Source organism: Pteropus vampyrus, unplaced genomic scaffold (genome assembly GCF_000151845.1).
Source record: "Pteropus vampyrus isolate Shadow unplaced genomic scaffold, Pvam_2.0 Scaffold2, whole genome shotgun sequence".
Taxonomy (NCBI): domain Eukaryota; kingdom Metazoa; phylum Chordata; class Mammalia; order Chiroptera; family Pteropodidae; genus Pteropus; species Pteropus vampyrus.
Genome location: NW_011888783.1, coordinates 32,661,353 through 32,684,655, shown reverse-complemented (window position 1 = coordinate 32,684,655; position 23,303 = coordinate 32,661,353). Strand labels below are relative to the sequence as shown.

Sequence of the window (23,303 nt, the reverse complement as noted above, 5' to 3'; positions counted from 1 at the left end):
TGTTTATTGTCACATTGCCTAAAAAGAACAAGCATTAGAAGGCTCAGCAGCTGTCCACACATTCAAATTTTAGGTCCTCAAGCAAATACTACATTAGCGACAGTTAAAATTCCCTGAGGTTCATGTGTTAAGGACCTTATATTTAGAAGTAATTGATTTCTGTAACAGAAGTGAGAACATTACATTGTCACTGGTCATAGGCTTTTTAAGAGATTGGATAATTGGATTGTTATTAAAAAGCATAAATTTTATTATATCCTAATATAGCTCTGGCATCAACTGTTATACGCAAGGTTGGAAATAGTAACTGATTTCTCGATAGCTTATCAGTTCATTTTTCAGACCAGAGCTTTTTGTGATTATTTTAGCCTTCAGCTGAGCTATTGCTAAAACCCCATGGCACTTGGATTCTGTCTGATCCCTTAGTGAAGTGATGGTGATTTAAAAAAAAAAAAAAAAGGACTTTATACATAAACACAGCAATGGCACTAGAGATGTTACTTATGAATTGTTATTTAAGAATCGCTCTTAGGATAGAGAATTTGGGGGAATAATTAGAAACAATATGCTAATCTTTTTTGTTAACAGCTTTGTTGAGATATGATTTATATGCTATTAAATTCAACTTGATCATTTTTTAAATAAAGAGAAATTATTGATAGGTATCTTACTACAAGCCACTTCCCCCTATTTTAAAACATTAAACAATAATAAAATATACTTTCACTAATAAGATTATCTTTTTGATAGTAGTAAGATGATCTTTAGCATTTCTAAATATGTAAGTGAGCAACAATTAAGTGGACCAGGAAGAATGTTGTGGTTCCCTGCATTGGGAAATACAATTTATATGGGATAAACAAATGCTTAAACATGCTGGCCAGTGTCTGTGTTGTGAAATACTACAAAATTTCATTGTGGCATAAGCAGTAATCAGTTTTAAAAAAATTACTAGGAAAATGTCTTTTGGGTTGTAGGTAAAGGAGAACCTGATGAGAATTGTCCTGATTTCATGATGAATCTTTGTTTTTCTTTTTAGAGCTGATGTGTTTAAATGTTTTTTTGGGTGTGTAATATAGCACATGTACAGAAAAGGCTGTGAAACCTAAGAATAGCATAATAAGTAGGATAAAGCCAGCACCTGTGGAACTGCTACTTCAATCAGAAATAGAACATTGCTGGCCTTTCAGGATTACTCTGTATTTCCCTTCCCCCACCTCGTCCCTCTTCAACTATTATTTTTATGTTAATGGCATCCCTCCTTCCCTCTCCCTCCCTTTTTCCCTCTCACCTTCTCCCTCTTTCTCCTTCTTTCCTTTTCTTTCTCCCTCCTTCTCTCTTTCTGTACACAACATCAATATATATATGTGTCCCAGCCATTAAAGTTTATTTTTGCCTGTTGTGTAGATCCATGTAAATGAAATCGTATGTTCTTTTTGTCTTATAAGATCAGGCTTATAACATCCATCAGTCCACACAGGAGGATGCAGTACATGAAATACAGTGTATTCATTTCCATCGTAATATACTGTTGTATGAACATAATACAAGTACTTACCCATTTCATAGTTTGTGGGCATTTGGGTTTTACTGAGTTTTTCACTACTGCTAATTATGCTGCTTTGGACATGGTCTATCAAACATGACACACATGGGCATGAGTTTCTCAAAGTATGACCTCTCCATCCACAGCATCAGCATAAAACTTGTTAGACATGCAGATTCTTGGGTCTCACCTCAGATTTACATTTAAATATCACCTTGGGATATATATTATATGCTTATTTCAACGATTGTGTTTTTGCTCAAACTATTTTTTGGGTCTTCCAGTTTGGAACTGCCTTAGGAACCCTTTAACGATCACACACACACACACACGCACACGCACACGCACGTGCACACGCACACTCTAATCTCTTAACAAGAGACTCATACTCATTTTTGAAACAAATAGGTTTTATCCAGTTTGAGTCAAGTTTTTTTTTTAAAGATAAAATAATCAAAAAAATGTTTGCCAACTTCAGAAATATTCAAAAGAATATGCAATAGACTGAAGACCTGGTAAAAGAAGGCCTGATACCAGGTTGGGCAGAGCATTATTCCCAGAATGCAAGCTCGGAGCCCTATGAAGCGGTATAGACACTAGAGTATGGAAGACATGGGTTTGAATCCGCTCGTGCCACGGACAGCTGTGTCAGCTTAGGGAAGTACTGAATTTTTCGGAGTTTCAGTCTCCTCGTATGCAAAGAGAAGATAATAGCATCTACTATAAACAGTCAAAACTGTTAGTACGTAATGATTATCTGCTGGGTCACATTCCTACTGTGGGTATATTTCAGCCTTGGATCATCAGTATTAATGTATTTGAACATGGCTGACTGTCATACCTTCGTACCTGTCATGCTTTTTACTTTACTTTTGTGCTTCCTGCAGGAACGATTCCAGGTGAAGAATCCTCCTCATACATACATTCAAAAGCTCAAAGGCTATCTGGATCCAGCTGTAACCAGGAAGGTAAGATGGATTTGTTTCCACTCTTTGTTGCCGCTTCTCTATTAGTGAGCAGAATCCTCTGCACTGGAGGAGGCCTTCCTTCCTCTGCGTTATAGCCTCTGCCAGAGCCTCCAAGAAAACAACCTTTGGAGACAGACGACATGAGAAGACAAAGAAAAAAGCCATCTTTCTCACGTGAGGATGTGTTTAAAAGTACTTCCTAAGATGAGAGCCATGTGCCTCTGATCGTTATTGAGTCACTGCCATTTCTAATTACACAGGGCAGTGAGTCCAGTGCAGAGGTGTTTGGGCCCCTAGAAAAGCAGGCCTTGCAAAAAGGAAAGCTTATCTTTCATGTCTTGGTGCATTTCCAGAGACCTTGAAAAATCACTAGAGCATTGTCATCCCAGCTGTGTTCTCACATCCTGTGTTGATGCTTTTAGCAGCTTCTCCCATCCTAACCCTGCTCTTGGCCCCCAGAAGGTAAAGAGAGAATAGCTGATTCCATTCTCAGCTGACTCTCTCCTGTTCCAAACAAGCCCTGCTTTGTGCAGCCACACAATTGGTTTATACTTATGCCTCGTGGTAAAGCATAAAGCCTGGCACAGCCCTGCGGGTCCGAGGCAGTCCTAGGATGTCTCAGGGCAGAGCTGTCCTTGCTTAAGATGAGTAAAGAGACTCTTCACCAGATAACGCTTGATTTTCAGTTGACCTTCCACTTCTGCTTTGAAGTCTGCAGTGAAAATATCTTGAGCTGAATTCTCTCTGTTGTTTCCACATGCGACTCATCAGAGCAGAAAGGCACACTTTTCCTAGTTAGCCACTGTTTCCAGGGCTCTAGTATTTTTTTAAAAATCTTTTTCTTCATCTTTTGCTTCTACTCTACCCACCCCCCCCCAAAAAAAATGTCAAACAAAGGGGAGCAGCTATTATTTCCTTTTGGAAGTTTCCTGGCCCTTTGTGCTATGGTTAACATGTAGGCAAGCAGAAATAAAATCTAGGCATAATGATGAAAATGGACTGTAGACTTTTGCTATTGACTAGAACGTCATATGTGACTTGAATGACAGCCTCATTTTCTAAGAACAGACCTGTCAAAGTATCATAATATTTTTCCTCCTCACAAATATGGCACATACATTTCTTTTTTAAAAAGAGTTTCTGTCAGCCCCACTAAATGAGACAGCTGCTTAATTCTCATTTGTTCCTTTTTTGTTTCTTCCTCCCAAGGATGTAGCAGTCTCAATTTAATCATATTACATAGGGCTAAATGAAGGCACATCCATACACACAAAACACAACCTGAAAGCCTCAGGTGATTTTCTAGGCTGTTTCTTTGTACAGGGCAGCAAGATTCTATTTTAGAAACATTTTCAGAAATCTCCAGGCAGAAACCTTCAGGCACGATAGCTCTGACCCCAGCATTAGGCATACTCGCCCCAAGCTGAGCATGGCCAAAACATTGACGCTTGTACACAAGACTGAGAGCTCCCCTCAGAGCATGTTCCATTCCCAAACAATTATTGCAACATTTGTCAGATTCTGAAAAGAAAGGAGAAAACGCGTTGTCTCCTAGAGAGCGTTTCTTAGACTCCAGCTTCAGACCCCATAGGGAGGAAGATTCTTAGACTCCAGCTTCAGACCCCATAGGGGGGAAGTGGGTTCCTCCTGGCATAGTCCCAGTTCTCCTTTAGAAAGATTATTTCTGGGTTAAGGCAAAGACTGTAAAACAAAAAACAAAGAAGTCTAAGAAATTGTTTTTACTCCCATGCAAATAACCTAATAAAGAGGTCCAAGACAAAGATGTCAGTTTGGGTTGGCCTCATTCCTGAAATCTCTGCCCTGAACCATGTGTGTTCACCTGGATGGCCTTGTTTGGTCTGGGCCTCATCTTTCACCCTTGCTCATTTGGCTCAGACAAAAATAAAATGGATGTTGGATGAACCATCCCTGCTTTTAGTATGATTTCTGTCAGGAACTGGCAGTAGGAAATGATCTGTTCCACTCAACATAATTGTCATGCTTAAAGCCTGGAAGAAAAGGAGATTTTGTTTGGAATAAGGCATGGCTTGCAGTTAAAATGAGTGTAAGATTCTCAGCTGTATTATGTGGGGTTGGGGGGTGGGGAAGATTTCAATTCAGGGCTTTCAATTTTAGCCAGACAGCGTAGGCTGAGCAGTCTTCCCTTAACTGCATCTGGAGCCCTTGAATACTTCACTCATTAATTTTTTGTTTATATTGAATACAAGATACTTAATTTGCTGTCTTCTAAAAAATTTCTTAAGCATATGCTACTTAAATTTTCTTCTGAATAGGTTTAAACCCTCTAGGGCAGGGAAGGAAGAGCCTCAATTAGATATTTTTGTGACTAGAACTCTCCAAACCAGCCTCCTCATTTAATACCGGGCACTTCTTCGTCAGTGCTTTGCGGGGTGGGATTGGGATGGCTCATGTCTGGCTCGCAGAGGCTTCTGACCATGGAGAAAGAAGTCTGTGGTGCTGCAGTTGTGAATAGAAACCTATTGTTTAGGTCTCTAGGGCTCAGCTGCCTCTGTGGGCCTGTCCCTGGCCTTCCTCTGACGGAGCGGTCCGGGACAGTGGTGGAGACTGCTAACAGACGGTGCCCGGCTCCTTGTTGCTGGTCCCCACAGGCACGCAGTTTCCCTTCTAATGCATTCTGGATGTATTCTAGGAGTGCAGAGTGTTAGTATTTCTTGTTCATGTGTTAAGTGGGTGCCAAGGCTTCTCTCTCGTCCAGGGTCCAGCTGAAAATGGTACAGTTCCCAAAAGAATATAACAGAGGGGTGAGATCAGTTTAGTTTTACCTCAGGTATCGTGCTGTTGCCATAGTAAATGCCTAATAAATGATATCTGCTATGGTCGTTTCCATTATCTCACAGAGTTTTGATGGAATTTTGTTTTGATATATGCCTATTAGCCTGTCAGCAGATCTTCTTTTTTACTCTTGGGTTCTCAGTACTTCCCTGGATGCCCTTTTAGCTGACGATGTCTAGAAGGGATGACCTTGCCCTGAAGAAGCATAAAGCAGAGTTAGGGGACCAGCAAAGGCTTCAGGGAGCAAGTCAGAACTGTGCATAATGCATAGTCAGGAACACTGAGTTGTTTTCTAAAAGTGCATGTGCAGACAGCCCAAGACTTGTGACTCTGACATGGGAACGTTCTCTCTGGAGCAGCCAGCACACCTGGAATTGGTTTCTTCAGCTGTGTGGCCATGGATTCTACCTCATCAGCAGCCCTCCTTGTTTGAAAACTCTCCAGGAAGCACTAGGCTTAGATGTCCCTCCGAACTATAGATGACTCTTTGCCATTTTTAAGGCTTTTCCTGACAAAAAGAGGCCTGCTCTTCTTTTTTTTAAAGCATCAGGGGTGCTTTTATTTTGTATTTCTCACTGTACCTACATTCTAAAATCTGAGAAAGTCTTTAAGGGTGTTTTAGGGATGGCAACCAGGGGGGAAATTGTGATACTTTTGGCCCGGGTGAGAAGCAGTTGGGGGAGAAGCAAAAGGCCTTAAGAAGAGGAGAAGAGGGTGACAGGTTTGTAGGTCTTCACTGGGGCGCCAGGATCCATCTGTGGCATGCATGACTCTCCCCACCCGATATCCTGGAATCCTTTCCAGACTTTCTCCTTTCCTTCCTTTCTTTGTATGCCTTTGCCTTCGGAGCTGGATAACCCTGTTAATACTGCAATTGTGGCAGCAGAGGAAGGTCCCTAATATCTCGAGTTAGAATTCCCAAAGACTTTTCCTAAAAACAGTGTAACATGAAGGTGGTTCGGGTCTGTAGGACGAAGAATGTAGAGCTCTTAGAAGTCATTGTACATCAAATGTCCCTCTTCTAGAGTGGCCTAAGACTTCAGTTGCTGTAAAAAATGTTTGTGTAGGAAATTGTGTTCCAGAGAACTGATGTGCAGTGCAACCTAATGATTCCTTGGAGATTATTTAGATTTGAAAAGATAGATGGATAAATACATTTACTATCAGAAGAGGATTCATCGAAGAAGATCGACTTAAGAGAGTTCTGGAAGGATTGGTGGGATTTTATAGGCAGGGGAATAAGGAAAGGCATTCCGAAAGTAGAAGGGAGGTGCTCCAGAAGAGGGACCTTCCAAATGAGGGCTCATGGGCAGAGATAACTCTGAATATTTATTTTTGGAAAATGTAGGTCATGCAGAAAAAAATTAACATAGCAAAGCCTGAGACTGCCACCTTAGAAAGGCCTGCTTGCAAGGCTGGCTCTTGGTTGTCAACTGAGAACCTAGATTTCGGGAGCATTCCCACCATTTCCTGATAGAATGACTCACGGTGCCTAAACTGTTGATGCCAACGATATGGTTTAAGTTGAATGCTTGTTTTCCTTCTGGGAGTCTGGACTTTCGGTATGTGCTAGGCAGAGAGTGCCTCCCTGACCAGCCCCCAATAAAAACCCTGGGCACTGAGTCTCTAATGAGCTTCCCTGGTAGACAACATTTCACGAGTTTTGTCATTTGTGACTCCTCTGGGAGAAGACTCTTAGAAGCTTGTATCTGGTTGGCTCCAGACTTCACCCCGGGTGTCATTTCCCTTTGCTGACTGTGCCTTGTATTTTCTTGCTGTAATAAATCCTAGCCATAAGGACAACTGTACGCTGCATCCTGTGAGTCCATAGGTCACTGAAACTGGGGCGGTCTTAGGGACCCCAACACATAGGTATGTTGGTAAATATTGTTGTTTTGTGGAATTGGGAAAAGAAAATTTCCTTACTCAAAGTACATGAAATAAGTCATTTTCCCCAGTCCTTTCATATAAGCTGATTTTCATGATGAGAAAAAATTGTGTGCTTTGCTAAAAGAAATGTGAGAGAAGCCTACTTTAGAAGCAGAGATATTTTCCTATTGTGTTAAACTTGTTACAAGTAAGCTGCAGTTATAGCAGTTGCTAAAATATGTTTTGTGGGAATATGTGTTTTTGAATTATAGAAATTCAGACGGCGTGTTCAAGAATCCACACAAGTGCTAAGAGAACTGGAAATTTCTTTAAGAACCAACCATATTGGGTAAGTGTGCCCATTTAACATTTTAGCTCTACGGCTTTTGGACACTTTACAAAGTGACCGAATCACATGCAAAGAGTTACGCTTCCTTACTGTTCATTCTAAGCTAGCAGACTGAAGTTTAGATGGGCGAAACTTGTGTTAGTGCTGGAATTGTTCACTGTACGAGAATCAATAGAAGCAGGACAGGCAGACCTCGATTGTGGGTATTTATAACCATTCTAAAGTTTTTTGCTTGGATGCAGCGATAAGTGCTTGGTCTCGTAATAATAATTCCCTGGCAAATCAGGAACCCTGCAAGAAGTAATGTAGATGGCGATCCTGGAAGATCTCTAAGTCTAAACTTTGTTTAACACCCAACAAATCATTTAACCCACTGGGTTTTCATTCTTTGAGTTTTACATTGAGAAAACTTTAGATCTTTTAGAATTTTCCCCTGTGGCATTCTTTGCAGGTCTTTTGGAAAAGACATGTATATTTATAGTTTTACAGACTATTCTGTAAAATAAATATATTACATAAATAACAGTGTACTTCTGCTTTAGATGGTGTTTGTTACAAGCCATTAAAATGTGTTAATTTTCACAGTTATTTCAGAATAAGCTTTTTTAGCAACAAAATGTTAACGTTTTATTTATATCATCTACACAATTCAATTAAAGAAATAATCAATTGCAAACTTATTCAAATAAAGTGCTTGTAAGTTCAGTATAATGCATGAAACATCAATTGCTATAACTGTACATAGAATTATAGAGAGTCTAAGTTTAGGTGGTATTTAAAGTTATTAATTTTGACTCATTAACTTGGAATTTATGATAATGTAAATGAGGACTCACAGGCTTGTGTACTGTTCACAGTGGAAGAAGTCTTAGAAAACATCAAGACTGGAGGTTTCTCAACTGCACTGTGTATGTGTGCGTGTGTGCACGTGCACGCACGTGTGAGAATTAGCGTTTTTAAATTGCAGATATGCAAGGTTGATTTATAGGAGATGGAGTCTGAGCGCGAATGTTCATTTCCTAAAGGGTAACTTTGCACCTTTGTCACCTTGACAATGAAGTATTTGAAAAATGAACTGATTCTAACTAAACTTGAAAAGCACCTTTGTCCCAGAAAATAGGCTATAGAAAAATGGATCATAACATCATGATTTAGACCTGGAAGAGAAATTAAGGATTACGTAGTCCCTCATTTTACAGATTAAAAGATTTAAGGACCAGAGAAGGTGAGTGAATCCCACAAAGTCGACAGCTGTAGAGCCAGGTGCGTTGGTTCAAAATGCCGTGTTCTTTTTCTAATGTAGCCTCATCTGGCAGCTCTGTCCCTGAAAGGAAATAAGATAACCAGGACTCTGGGTTCAAAGCAACGCTGCTCATCTATTGGGAGTGAAAGTGGTGGTGATTTAAAACAGTTGGGCATCCAAGCTTTGGAAATTCAAGTACTTTCCAATATTTGTGAATCAGGAGCTAGATTCCATTTGGTAAGGTCTGACCCTAAACAGTTGGCACCACTTCTTGACTGAAAGTTGTGGAATGAACTGCAGCCAGGATTTCTACAAATTGTCAAGAAGCATTTCTTCAAGCATTGCTGGCATAAGGTGAAATTGACCATCAAATACCAAAGCAAGATGATCATTTTCAATACAAAGTTGGCTGAATACTAGAGCCCGGGTTGGGTTGAAGCCAGTGCAAATCTGCAAGCAATTGGAGTGGTTTGTTGTTTAGGATACTATAGGCATGTTGAAAGATTCTTACATTCCTTTCATCTTCTCCAGCTGAAATTTTCCCTTGTCTGCCACCTATGTGGAACACTTGGATAGCTTTGGCTTTAGCAGCAGAAAAAAATCACAGCGCTGCATTATCTAGTTGTGTGTAACTAGTTACTGGCATAACCTTACATGGCAGTATGGAATGAAGCCACACACTAGAATTTCGACCTATCTTGCCTGTCCTGAAAACCCAAACCTGAACTGGACTCTTCATTATGGAAACTAACTGGCTTGACTTCATTTGATTGGAAATGTTCTGAAAAGTTATTCAATGATGTGAAAATAATCAGTTACTACAATGAGGGATTCTTAGAATGCAGGGTGCTCTATAAGAGATCCATGGAATTAATGCACTCTTTGAGGTTCCATAACAGAGGTAATTGGGTGCCTATTTGCCTTCTGGAAAGAGAGATCTTGGTTCAGATTTTTGCAGTGTCCCTTCCCCCCCTTATTTGTTATTTGACCTGAGATAAGTTATATGAACTCTTTGTACTTAACCATATGACCCTAAGTTAACTTCTCATCTATGAAATGAGGATAGTACTTATTCCATAGGAATGTTATAAGGATTAAATGAGATAACAGAAGATCTAATATAGGATTTAATAAATAATAATTACTCAATATAGGATAACTGTTTGTTATGCTTGTTGAAAATGTATCTGGTAATAATTAAGCAATATTATGTAATATGTCCCAAAGGAATTCCATGCAGAGAACGTTGCCTTCTCTGTCTAAAATGACTCCGACGCCTAGGAGATCGTGATTCCCAGAAATTAAAAGGAAGAATCACATTTAAAATCTACTTGCCCTAAAAATTCTTGGCACATGCTTGCATTTCAAGGTTAAAGTCTGGGGCTTTGCTGAGATAACATTTCAAGCTACAGCTTTGTCAAGCAAAGGGTTTGTTTTGAGTTTTGATGTTAGCCTAAAACTCTATAAATGGAGCAATCTTCTGAGAAAGAAAATTAATTTTCTTTGAGCCAAATTGAAATAAGAATTAGACTAGAAATAATCTCATTCACTTACTCGTTGGAGCTCTAATAATATAAAAGAATTGGATTATGACTTATCCAAGATCTTGAAATGACTGGAAATACCCTTGAAAGGAGACAAGTCATGTTGAAACACTTTGGCTGTGTAGTGTGAGTAGGCACATGTCATGATGTTTTGGATGTCAGGGTGATAAGATTCAAGTGATGGCAAGGGTGGTGAGCTAGATAGATTTATGGGCTTTATTTCATGGAACTGAAGTGTAGACTCTCTCTCTTTGCAGGTAATTTATTTTCATAAAATTCCCTGTTATGATAGAAAATTAATTTTCATCCTTGAGTACAAAGTCATAGAAATTCTGAAAGATGCTCATTTCACTTTATCTCACTAGGAGAGTTGATGGCACGGGCATGAGGTTGTAGGAGGAATGTATGAATTGGCAGGGGGAGGAGGAGATTTGTAGAAAAGGAAAGGAACCAAGGAAGTACTCAGTGACAAATTCACTACTGGACTCCCTGCTGCTTTGTGAAACAGTGTGGGCTGGGCCAAGCCAAAAGGAGAAAGAGAAAAGAATAACTAAGGCTGGTTTTAAGAGGCATAAAACATGTATGGGGCGGGGTGGGGGTGGAAGGGCACATGCATCAAGCCATCCTATGATTAATTCATTCTTTGATGGTGCTTTTTGGAAATTCTCAAGATCATAATCGTTTTATCATTTATTAAACCCTGTATTAGGCACGTTACATGTGTGGTTTTATTTACTTACTGCGCAATCTTTTTATTATTGCTTTTTACCTCTGAACCTCTGTTTTACACATGAGAAAACTGAGTCAGCTATTTAAGTATCTTGCTCAAGTCCACACAACTCAGAAGCACTGAGATTCGAACCTAGATACATTCGAATCTAAAGCCCGTTATAGAAAACCAGCAGTTCTCAAATTTTTAAATTTTAGGACTTCTTTGCTCTCTCAAATTATTTTGAGCCCCAATAAGCTTTTATTAATGTGGGTTTTATCTATTAACTTTTACAATATTGGAAATTTAAATGGATACATTTATACATTTTAAATATGCTTATTTAATAAAATTTAATAATAAATATTTAATAAGTATAAATATGTAAATATAAAGTATAAACATAGCACAAATAATGTTATATAAAAATAAATTATTTTCCAAAGCAAAAAAAAAAAAAAATGGCAAGACTGGCATTGATTTACATGTTTACAAATCCGTGTCTCGTTAATAGAAGGCAGCTGGATTCTCATATCTTTGCATTCACTTTGTTGTGATGTGTTCTTTCGGTTGCTATATATGACGAAAACCTGGCCTTACACAGATACATACTTGGAAAAAAGAGTTTTCAAATAACCTTTTCAGATTTTTTGGATATTCTTCTTTGATATTACATGAAAATTCAAGAAGTGGCAGTTCTTAAAGTTAGCTGCAGTATGAAATCTGATACCGTATCAATGAGCTTTTTTACTGTTAGACTAAAATCTATTTTACTGTCTTGCACTAGAATGAGTCTTTTTACCCATCATTATTTTGTAACAATACAAATTGGTCATTTGGAAAATATTGTTTCACTGAATTATTCTGATCTTTTAAACATCAGCAAATTTTATTCTACCCTATACAAACAATCATGTTTGTTACAAGCACCATTCTCTTCAGAATATGCTTTTAAGTATTGAGAAGCTGTCAGGCTAATGGTGTTGAATACAAGTGTTCTAAAGTTCTATTTTTTTGTGTTCAAGGGCTCAGATTTTATCAGCGACACAAATAATGTCAGTTGTTTTCCTCAGAATGACAGACTCACTTCATTCACTTTTGAGAAAATACCAAATACCCAAGACAGAATAAGCACAGTTTGTCAGGCATTTTACATTCCGTGTAAAGCGATAGTTCAGTTTGCAACTCAGATAATTGCACAAGTGCTTTTCCTTAAGACAACTGTGGAACTTGGATGGGCAGCAGATGTGCTTTCTGTGGGTTTTTCATCTTATCACACAGAAAATTAAAAAGATGTATACTCAAGGAGGAAGCTTTAATAAATCAATAGTTTTTATTGATTCACTAAGGACAGTTTAAGTGAAGCTGACTTTTTTTCCCCTTCTTGAGTATATGGGATGAAGAAGACAATAGGTATATTCTTTGGTGGCAGCAGTTTTACCTACAGTTGTTTTGTACCATCAGTGCAAGTGTCAGCACAGTAGTTGACAAAAACAACTACTTTCTTAAGTAAAGGTTTTTCCAGAGCTGTTTTTCATGACCACAGTCTCTTCCAGCTCCTGAGCAGCTACTTGGAATTTGCCTAATTCACATTTACAACATGGTAATTACAGTGAATCTGTGAGGCACTTAGTGAGTGATGCATGCTGTCAGAATCAGAAATAATTCTGCTTTCCCAAACCTATAATTACCCAATTTGAAGCAGTTTGCATATTGGTAATATATAAAAAAGTGTGTGTAGCATCCACAGAGGTGAAAATGGAAATTGACTGCAGGAACCTAAATTTCTGTTATTCCATTGCATGATCATATATATAAATCTGCAGAATGGGGCATCCATTTTTTAAATGCCTTTAGATTCAAGAAACTGCTTTGAAGGTTGCTTTTTCTCATCTTCACCTATTTTCTTTCCATCTTCTTTCATTTCCATAGAGTTTACTCTCACGTCTGTTTTCTCCATACAGAATATCCCAAGTGTGGAAGGGATAGGGATTGAGAGGACAGGGGAAAAGTGAAGCCTTTTTTTTTTTCCTTCTTATAATTCATAGCTTTTTTGTTGAAATGACTTTGCTTACCTGATGTCAATTGACAGAGAAGGTAAGATAGTGAACCATGATGAATTTTTATCTTCTTTCCTGAATCACTTAGGGGTTTCTGGGCCAGATCAAGGACCCAGGGAATATCTTGTAGCTTACAGAAAAGAAAAAAAAAAAAAAAGGTTAACTGCAGGAAGTTAAACCTTTCCAAGGCAGGACATAGTTACTCTCTGGCCAGCTTTTTAGGAGCTGAGCAGCTGGCTCCTGCCTTTCATTTCGAAAGTTGGTTTTAAGGCACTTTTGCTCAAAGTCAGCAATTGGGAGTAGGGGTAACGATAAGTGCATTGAGTTGAAGTAAGAGAAGCTAATTAATAGTTTTTAGCCCTGCATTAAAATATGTGTATGTTAGCGTTTTGAGTCAAGAGAATTGTAGCTCAGGCTGTACTTGGCTCTTTCCTCCCCTTCTTTCCTTCCCCTCTCCCTCTTTTCCATCCTCTTCTTTTTAATTTTATTATCTCTGAGTCATTTTCCTCCTATCCAGTTTGTGGCTGAACTTTCTAAGTCAGATGGATATGTTAGTGCTTGGGACAGTGACAGGTCCTTGGGGTGTCCTGGACCATCTTTACTCTTTAGGGTCAGTGTCTGGAAGATCAACCAGAAGGAACTAAATGGCTTTTTTTCCCCTCAACTCTGAAATTAGAGTACTCTCATGGGCCACTGGGATAGATTATGTAGAACCGAGACTGCCCTGAAAAATCTGGTCCTTGTGGTGACTTCTCCAATTAAAAAGATGACCCTCAGGCCCAGATCTGGGGGTTCTTGCTGTGCACCCATCACCGAGGGCGAGTTTAAATCCTACAGTCAGAGCCTGGATGCCAGACCAATGGAGAGGCCTGAGAGAAGCCGAGGGGCTTGAATTTCAGGAGCAGCTAGTCATCTGATTTTCATAGTGAGTTTCAGCCTTTCTTTAGCCTCCTACCAGTTGTAAAAAGAAAAAAAAAAAATCACCTTTTACTATTTCTAAGCTTCTATTTATCAGTGCTTAAAAGTGTCCAGTATCTCCGGAGATTTAGCTGCAGAGTGAGTAATTAAATCAAATCAAATGAAAATAAGTAGAAGCCATGAGACGGTGTATGTGATGCTTTCAAAGTGAAGCTTCAGCCTGGACCAGTAGCCAGCCCTGTTAGTTTTGGTCTGTTCTTATAACAAAGCCACTTTGTGAAGTCCAGTGGGTGGTGTTTTCTTCGCCATTGTTGCCACTCTAGGTCTCTTTTAAATTAAATGTTATTTCCTTCCGGGTGGTTATATTAAGTGCATACATTTTATGATAGTCTGCCTGCGGCTCTTAGGGGAAAATACGAAACAAGCTGTCTTCTTTTCCCATCTTACTGCCTGTTGGAAACTACCTGCAGACCAGAATTTACATCATGGAGATGACAGGACTAAAAGAAAGTGAACTTTGAGGATAAAACAAAAGCAAAGAAAACATCCTTTAAAAAACAAAAATAGAAAACAGCCATCCTGAGTTCACCAGATTTTTTTCTTCCTTTAAGACAAAGACCTCAAAGGGCTGATTCTCCTCAAGGATACACAGTAGGATTGTCCTAATGTTGTTCTAACAGCTCTCAACACTGGCTTGCATTGTAGCTATCGTGTCCACAGCTGGTGGATCTCGTTGGCTTGGTGTGCATGGAAGAAGGCAACCATTTTGGAATACCATTGGGAGATGTACCACAAGTTTTATTCCTGTGATAGTAGCAGACCTTTTTATTTATTATTTGTTGGCATTTCCAATCTAGCAAAGGCTTAATGGAGTATCAAATGTCTTTGAAGATGGAAATATTGGAAGAAATCTGTAAGATGGGGTAACAGCTACTTATCCTCAGTACTTGAAGTTTCTGTTTGACAACTCTATTTAATCTCTAGGAGTTATTATAAATAATGAATAAAAATATGTAAAATACAGTGAACTACATTTAAATCCATCATTCAAATGCAAGATGATACTATTTTAAAATGACTTTAAAAAAAACATGATATTTGTCACGTCTCAGCTTTGATGATGGTGTTTGGTGCCTGCAACTTCTTAAAAAGTTTTAGCATTCATGGAAAAAATTAAGCAAATCATCCTTATTGAATTTCCAGAAGCCCATAAACACTGGTTTCTCATTGGTAGGTTAGTGTTTTCTGCAGCTTAGTGTGCCAAGAAAGAGTTGAATGTGAATTTGGACTCATGCCTGGATTTCAGTGGTTATGTCGTCATGTCCCCAGCCTGCCTCATTCCCTGTGTAGTCTTGGCTGCTTTAACAAGCAGGCTGTGGATCAGTTATGGTAGAAAAAGTACATTTAGCAAGTTCCTTTTTTAGAAAATTTCTTATAGGTTATCTTAAGTCTCTTAAGCAGTAAAATGCAAAGAAGGCAGACATATACCTTTTGCCCCCTATTCTCGCACATTGAAATGTCGTGATTTTCTTAGTTGTCGTATCCAAAAGCTCCTACCTCATGTGATAGAGTCCAGGCCTCCTTTCTCTGTATTTCCTTTCAGGCAATGAATGTTTGTGGTAGAAAAACAAAAGTTTTCACTGTGGCCTATTGTGGCAGAGCATGTGATGAAGTTCCCCAATAACTTTTTTTTCCCCCCAACAGATGGGTCAGAGAGTTTTTGAATGAAGAAAACAAAGGTCTTGATGTTCTAGTGGAGTATCTATCATTTGCTCAGTATGCGGTAACGTAAGTAAAACTTGGCTTGTTTCTTTTTCGTTTTATGTGGTCACAGAAGATGGAGCTCAGTGGTAAAATTATATACTACACTGAGGGGAGAAACCATAAGCAGATGTAGTAAAGTTTAAGGAGGTTTGTTTCTATTCAAGTAACTAAAAGCAAACATATATTGTTATTAGAAATGCTTTTCAGGCAGAAATAAAACAGGGGAGTAAACATTACCCTTAAAGGAGTCCTTATTTTAAAAAGAAATACATTCTTTAGTGCTCAAGTTATATATATCTGCATGGTAGAATACTCTAGCAGTTATTGAAAGAGACGTATGTTATATGGTTGAGTGAATAAAGCAAGATACAAAAGAATGAGTCCCTTTTTATTTTATAAAATGACATACGTATGCATATTCATATGTGCTAGAAAATATAGACATAGATACCAGTCTGGAAGAAAGGATAAACAAGAGGCTTTCCCTTTTTACTTTATATGTATTTGTATTTGTATTTATTTATTTATTTTTTTGACTTGCCCTTTATAAAGGGGAAGGCGAATACTGGAGCAGAGCAGGGAAAAAAAATCAACTTTTTAACCTTATTTTTGTTAATTCACAAAACTTTACCATTTGCTTCACTTCTGGAAAGATTCACAACGGGAATGAAAAGTCTATATTTGAATGAGATATTCTCTTCTCCACATTTCTTCCTTGAATCCAAAAATATTTCAGTATCCACAGATTACTCTTATATGCACAGCTTGAGAACTAATATTGTATTTTTAATTTGACTGGAAGACATTTTGGCCTACTTGTTTTTTCTCCTCAGCTCTTCTTTTCAAAGCAGTAACTTGTTTTTTTTGTATTGCCTCACTCCTTTAAAGTCTTAAGACCAAACCAGATGTTATCTTATATTCCTCATTACTTCCTTGAGAATTTGTGAGAAAGCTATAATTACTCCTATCTTGTTGATGCAGAAACTAAAGTATTAACTGAAACTGGCTTGATGAGTTTCAATTTTGATAACTCATATGGAACAGAGTAAGAAAAACCAAAAAGACAAGTTCTTACCTTTCAGAGAAATTGTCCTCTGAAATATAATCCTAGATCTTATAGCATACTCTTCCAAAGGTCTATCTACATTTATGTCAAAAGTTGCTAATCTCCCTTACACTTCATATTACATGACAAGACAATATTACCCTGTTGCATATTTTAAAATCTGGAGGAATATTTATGGCATTAAGGAAGGGCTAAGAAACTTTAGGAATAATGAAAAGAATGGCATGCTGTATATTATGTTTGCTGTAATTAACCCTTTCCCTACATCACAATAGAGCTTGCAATCTAGCTTTCCCAAATGTACCCTTACATAAAACTAGCAGGAAAAGGTAGTACTACTATGAGGGAATTCCAGTCTGTGGTGGAAGATCAAACCCAACAGAAGATCAGAACTCAAGAGCTTTTGCTTCCTAATCTGCTACTTTTTTGGCATTAGCTTTACATTCTTTGCTTATTAGTTTTGCTTTTCTTTTGCTTTAATTAGATGAAAAATCGTAGATGATTTTTTTTCTTTCTTTCTTGAAACTAATGGGCTGGAGAACATCTTATTATTCCTTGGCATTTGACAGTTTCCTAGCCCACGTAATGTGAAACAACAGTCTCGTGCTCCATCCCTAAAACAAACTCTGGCCAAGGTGTGCGGTTCTTTTTCCTGCTGTGTGAGAGTGGGGGCTGAGCTGACAGGAACATGAGATGCTCAACAGCTGAATGACACGGGGGGCTGCAGGGCCACTTGAGTGTTAAAGGCCTGAGTGATCTTGGAATGTCTCCTTGGCATAACCTTCTCCAATATCAATTACGGGCTTCTATTTTTAGTACTAAGGGTCTGTTCGATTACTCAGTTCCACCTCTTTTCTGTTCAGCACTGTTTTCCTGCATCCTAAGGCAGAACAAAATTTTCAGACCGATTCAATGACTTTATACGCCAGTCCGTGCCATCTGGATATTTAATAAATGGAGTGTATCACGTAGTTTACAGATCACCGTTCTAACCAAATGTTTTATTTTGGCAATCATACCTTTATAAAAGTCACACTTTTTCATAAAGAGTCATACTTGTTATTTATAACCTGCATTATTGCTGTTTCTTATGTGATAGCCTCCAAGATCTTCCAGATGATTATTAATTATAGCTGCTTTCTGTTTATTCTCTATCTGATCTGGTGTTGCTTCGTGGAACTAGGGTAGAAACAACTGATAAAATATTCTGAGGGTGGGGAACAGAGTTACTGGCTTTGGGAGGGGGAAAATATACAGAACAAAAAGACCTGTAGGTTTAAAAACTTTGTTCCTAAAATTATACTAAAATGAGTGACTTAACTTGCCATTTATTCTAACATGGTTAACATGAGTAATAACCTCAAAAAATGTCAGAGAAACAACAATCCTACTTTAAAGAGCACCACATTGGGGAGAGATTCCAAAATCAAAGCAAATTCATAACTTTGTGAGTAATGTATCACATATGGTTGGAAAAGTATACTTGCCAACACACTAGGAGAAAATGCTCAGTGAAAATTGATGGGTAGGAATAAATTAGTATAAGCCTAACATATTGACTTGTTAAAGCAAAATGAAGACAGCTGTAAGATCTCCTTTCTCCTTAGCAATGCTGGCAATTGGTAAGTTAGCAAGCCTTGTAGTAAAATGCAAATAATATACATATATATTGTTTGTATTTAAGTTTTGCTGTTGTTCAGCTATTATTCTACCTGGCCCAGTATTTGTCATTCTGTATTTTTGAAGCTAACACTGAGTCCATGGAAATTCTTTTCTATTTCCTTTTTAGTTTCCTTTGTTTGCAAAGACTACCTTATATGAAGGTGCCGATGTATAATAGGAGGGCGCAAGTTGTGCACATTCGTGTATTTGTGTGAATCTTTATGTCTTCAGTGGCATTTTTTGTTGTCGTTGTTTTAGTTTTGACTTTGAAAGCGTGGAAAGCACTGTGGAGAGCTCGGTGGACAAATCAAAGCCCTGGAGCAGGTCCATCGAGGACCTGCACAGAGGGAGCAACCTGCCCTCCCCCGCGGGGAACAGTGTGTCTCGCTCAGGAAGACATTCTGCACTGCGGTGAGTTCCTTTAATCAGGAGGGAGGCAAATTCGGTAGGATACACTGGGACAAAAGAGTCCCTCACGTCTGTGATGATCCTGGACCATGTAGTGCTGTATCTTGCCACACAGCACCTGTATTTCCAGTGATTCCAAATGAACGTTTTTTTCAGGAGTTCCTGGGATCATCACTCGGGCAGTATGCTATAAGCTTTAAAATAGCTTCCAGGAAACACCACAGCACAAAGAGAAAATTCTCCTAAATGATACTACAAGAGAGTAGTCTCCATAGAGGCAAATAAGTTTCTGAAACCAGGGAGATGCCGATATCATGGTTTAGGCTCTGTTTCCTGGGTAGAGGCAGCACATTGAGATTTGAGAATCTCAAGAACTCCTTATTGCTGTTTGGACCTGTTCTTCCTCTCCCTTCCCCCAGCGGTAGCTCAGGTGTGTGTTGTGTGGGATGTGTTCTTAGTGATAGGTACAGAATTTTACAGTGATCATTTTTATTAATGAGAAGACTTTAAGCAGTGTTCCTTTCTTTGGTTAGGTGTGCTTAGTGGTCAACCTTCTGTTTCTGTCTAAGGATTCCGTCTCTGGTCTCTCCTTGCTGAGCTATCACCATGCTAAGGGAGGGTGGGTGCTGACTGCCGGTGCCATTAATGGGTGTAATGTCACTGAGTTGTTCATTCACTCATAACTACATTCATTCATTCACTGAAAAAATGTTCTTGAGCTTCTGTAATCTGCCAGGCACTGTACTTAGAGTTAATATACATAGGCGAGTAAAGCAAAACTCCTACCTGCCAAGATAGATATAGACTCAGTTCATAAAGGTTTCTGTGATTCAGGAGTTTAATAAAAAATTTTATTAATACAGCCCTCATTTCCAAATGTTGCTTATTCTGTATAGCTTGAAAAATTTATCTTGCTTAATTTCTGGCTTGATCTGGCAAGTGGATGTTGTTTCTGTGCGTATTTAAGATCACGATGGGTGTTGGGTTATTGTAGTAGCATCCATGTGTCAGGTTTTAGGCAATGAATGTGTGGCTTTCAGACCTTTCATATTTGGTAGCCTTTAATTACCTCTGTCCCTTTGACTTGTGCTTTGGTCATAGAAAGTTAGTCTCTCTGATGAAGTTCAGTTCTACAGAAGGATTTGACGTTTGAATATGATGCTTCCAATCAACCATTCAGATTTTCCTTGTTTGCAAATGCCGAAAATATTAATTGGTTTAGAATGATTCAATAATAATGAAGAGCAGTGTTTTTGTTCCTCTCATGGTATTTGCAGTAGGCCAAGGCCTGTATAACCTGCTAATCTGCATCAACTTTACATGTGGATGGGGACATATGTAGGCTGATTTGGAAGTTGAAGAAAGGCCAATTGTGCCTGAAGAATTCCCTGATCACCATGGCACTAGAATGGAAAGTTTTTACCATTAAATTAGTATAGCTATAATTGTATGTAAGGGATTTAATTGACAAAGTACATTTTAATTTGCTTTTCCACCATTTCTTAACTAGAAAGTATCATATTGCCCAACTACCACCTTACTAAGGATTAATTTTTCTGATTAATAATTCATTATGCCTGTTTTGAATTATTGAAGACCATTCATTGAAAGCACTTTTTTTTTTTTTTTTTCCCCTCATAGAGTGAAAGAGTTGGGGAAATAGGGAAACATCCCAGGTCCAGGGAGAGTTGTAACCCTGGACCCTGGAAGCCATGGTACAGGGACATCGGTTTCCAGCCTGATTTGCTTTATGGGTAGCTCAAGGTAGATCCTGCTAGAATTCATTTTAAATTGAAAAAAAAAAAAATAGACCAAAATTATAGAGATAGACATGATGAAAACTCTTTTTTGAAATACTCAGGACTATCTGGCATTTCCGGTTGGCAGGTGTGCTTGGAGATGACCAACTAAGGAACCAACATCACATTCTTCTGTTTTGTGTTTGAACATTTTGAGCCCCAGGAATTTCCTTTGACTCTCCTTCATGGGTTCTAGTCACTCAAGAAAATCAGTGTGGCAGTAACTTTTATACCACTTGTTGACCTGAAGCTTAGATTTTTGTTTTTAAACAATGTGTATCAATGATATTCCATCTCTGTGGTTCATGGATTTGTGCCTGGATTCTAATTCTGTATTTGGTCATTTGATGACATCTGTGACTTAAAGAAACAGCAATCAGAAGTAAAGGCATTTGATACATGTTGCTTTTCATATACCCAAAGATCGTTTACGTTTTTTTTCTCTTCTTCCTCCTTCCTCTCTCTCCTTTCTTTCTCTGCTCCCCACACTTCTGTCACTTTTTGGCTTTCTTTTTATTGCCCTTCTCTTTTCATTCTGCCATCTCATTTCTGATTGTCTTCTCTTCTTTGTCCTGTCTCATCTTGCTGTCTCTTCCTCCGGTTCCATTCATCTCTTACACCACCACCAGATTGGTTTCTCTGCCTGAGTATCTTCAGTTCAAATGCCACCAGAGCTGCTTTTCTCCCTGTTGCCTCTGGAGCAGCTTCAGTTTACACACTGATGATGAGGCTTCAAACCGGAAAATCTCGTAAGTCACGGGTGAAAATGACACCCAAGAGAGCTTGTAGTGCATGGTGGCAGGGTATTGCGACTGCTCTCCATGTTATAATATGATAACCTCATGACTTAGTGCCATCACCTGTGCTGGATGTGCCTACTGCCTTTTAAACTTTGATACACTGTTATCATATTATGATTCCTCATTTTAAGAATTCAAACCTTTAAGGTATTTTATATTTTTATTAATATCGTAGGGTTTTTTTTGAAAGAAAAAAGGGATATTAATTCATGTTCTATAGAGATGATTTATTCTGGTAGCTTTGTTTGATTAGAATATGTCTTCTATATCCAAATGTGGATTTTTGTTCCCTCATCTTAATCGCTAGATGATGCATAGATTGAGTAATCTTATTCTGTATCACTTGGCAGAAAGTGTTGGTTAAACTTGGAAGAAAAAATGAGATTTCAAGAAATTTAAAATTCTTTATAAATGGGACTTGATAAAAGAAAAAGGGGAAAATGCTGTTTTTAAACAAAATTCAAATGATGCACACTCCCCCCTTTGTTTCAGACCTTTTTTAAAACTATTTAAAATGAATTAGTAAGCATTTTATGATATGACATTCACCTTGAGTTGTATCAGCTGTTAGATTATTATCATAAATTTGTTTTGTCATAAATTCGTCAGCTTGGCCAGCGGTAAAAATGTTATCGATGCAATAGAAACCTACATTGTGCTGTCTTCTAACCTTAGAGGCCTGATGTGACTTCAGTTAAGATAGGTTCTGTCAGTGTGGCTACAGGACTAGCTAAATTAAATGATTCTATATATGTGCACATGTGCACTCTAGATTTTGGAAGATATAGGTTGCATTAATTCTGATGCAAGAGAAAGTAATTTTTAATTTTAATTGGTTAATGCTATTAGACTTAAATAAGCAGTGACATAGACAATAAATAAATGTTCTGAATTTTTAAAGAGAGAGAGCACTGAGAGCCCGAAGGAAGAGGTCAGACTTAAACTGGGATTTTGGATGATGGCCAAAGTTTGATTCTCAGGGTGAGGAATGGCTGCTCCCGGTGGAGAAAAAATGAAAGAGAATGAGATGAGCAAAATCTTACATCAAAGGTCAGGCATGTTTGGGAAAGAGGAAGGAACCTGTCCTTTCTGGGAGAGAGGCTTTGTGGTGATGGTGGAGGACTGTGTAATGGAGTGACTGGGCCATGAACGTACAAAGCTGGAAAGGCCTCGTTGGTCACCTGATTGGCCTTTCCACTGTGGTGAAGAGACCAAGATCCATATTTCTTTTCAGATATTAGCTCCGTTTAAAATTTCTTCCTAAGTTCCCGCAGAACAAATTTCACTGGTTTTCCTGAGATTTTATCTTAATGGAATGACATTTCATGATTAGTCATCATCTGACTCTTTACCACCTATATACTTAGTTTATTTACATGAAGTGATAAGAGTTCAAATTTAGATCCTTGTTTGTACATTTTAATACAACAATCCCATTCCTGGCATTGTTTTTTTTAATGGGAGTAATTTTTTAAAGTATTTAAAAATAGGCACAAAGATTTACATGTAGATAGCGTTGATATATTTTCTACTGGGGAAAAAAGCTTTTATTGAGTGTCCGCTGCGTGCCAGGCACTGTTCTAAGGACCCTCTGTGATTTATTGCCCACAGAGCCCTTTGTGATGGCTACTGTTATTATCCCTATGAGGAAACTGAGGCCTCTAGGGGTTGAGCAGCTTGCGTAGGCTCAAACAGTGAGTAAGGAGGTAGGATTTGAAGTAGGGTTGCCTGACCCTAATGTCCACACTGCATTATCCTTCCTGTTTATTTACAGAATGATTTTT

General features: G+C 38.3%; 1 protein-coding gene across 4 annotated transcripts in view; it reads left to right on the top strand.

Annotated features, from left to right (window-relative positions):
* The window catches only part of FMNL2 (formin like 2), a 270,355-nt gene that overhangs the window by 168,605 nt on the left and 78,447 nt on the right, over positions 1–23,303 (top strand). For all 4 annotated transcript variants that reach the window (XM_011359342.2, XM_011359360.2, XM_011359351.2 and 1 more), the window contains exons 3-6: positions 2,434–2,514; positions 7,470–7,546; positions 15,725–15,808; positions 18,771–18,923. In XM_011359342.2, the coding sequence (XP_011357644.1) occupies positions 2,434–2,514; positions 7,470–7,546; positions 15,725–15,808; positions 18,771–18,923 (395 nt within the window). The remainder of the gene's footprint in view (positions 1–2,433; positions 2,515–7,469; positions 7,547–15,724; positions 15,809–18,770; positions 18,924–23,303) is intronic.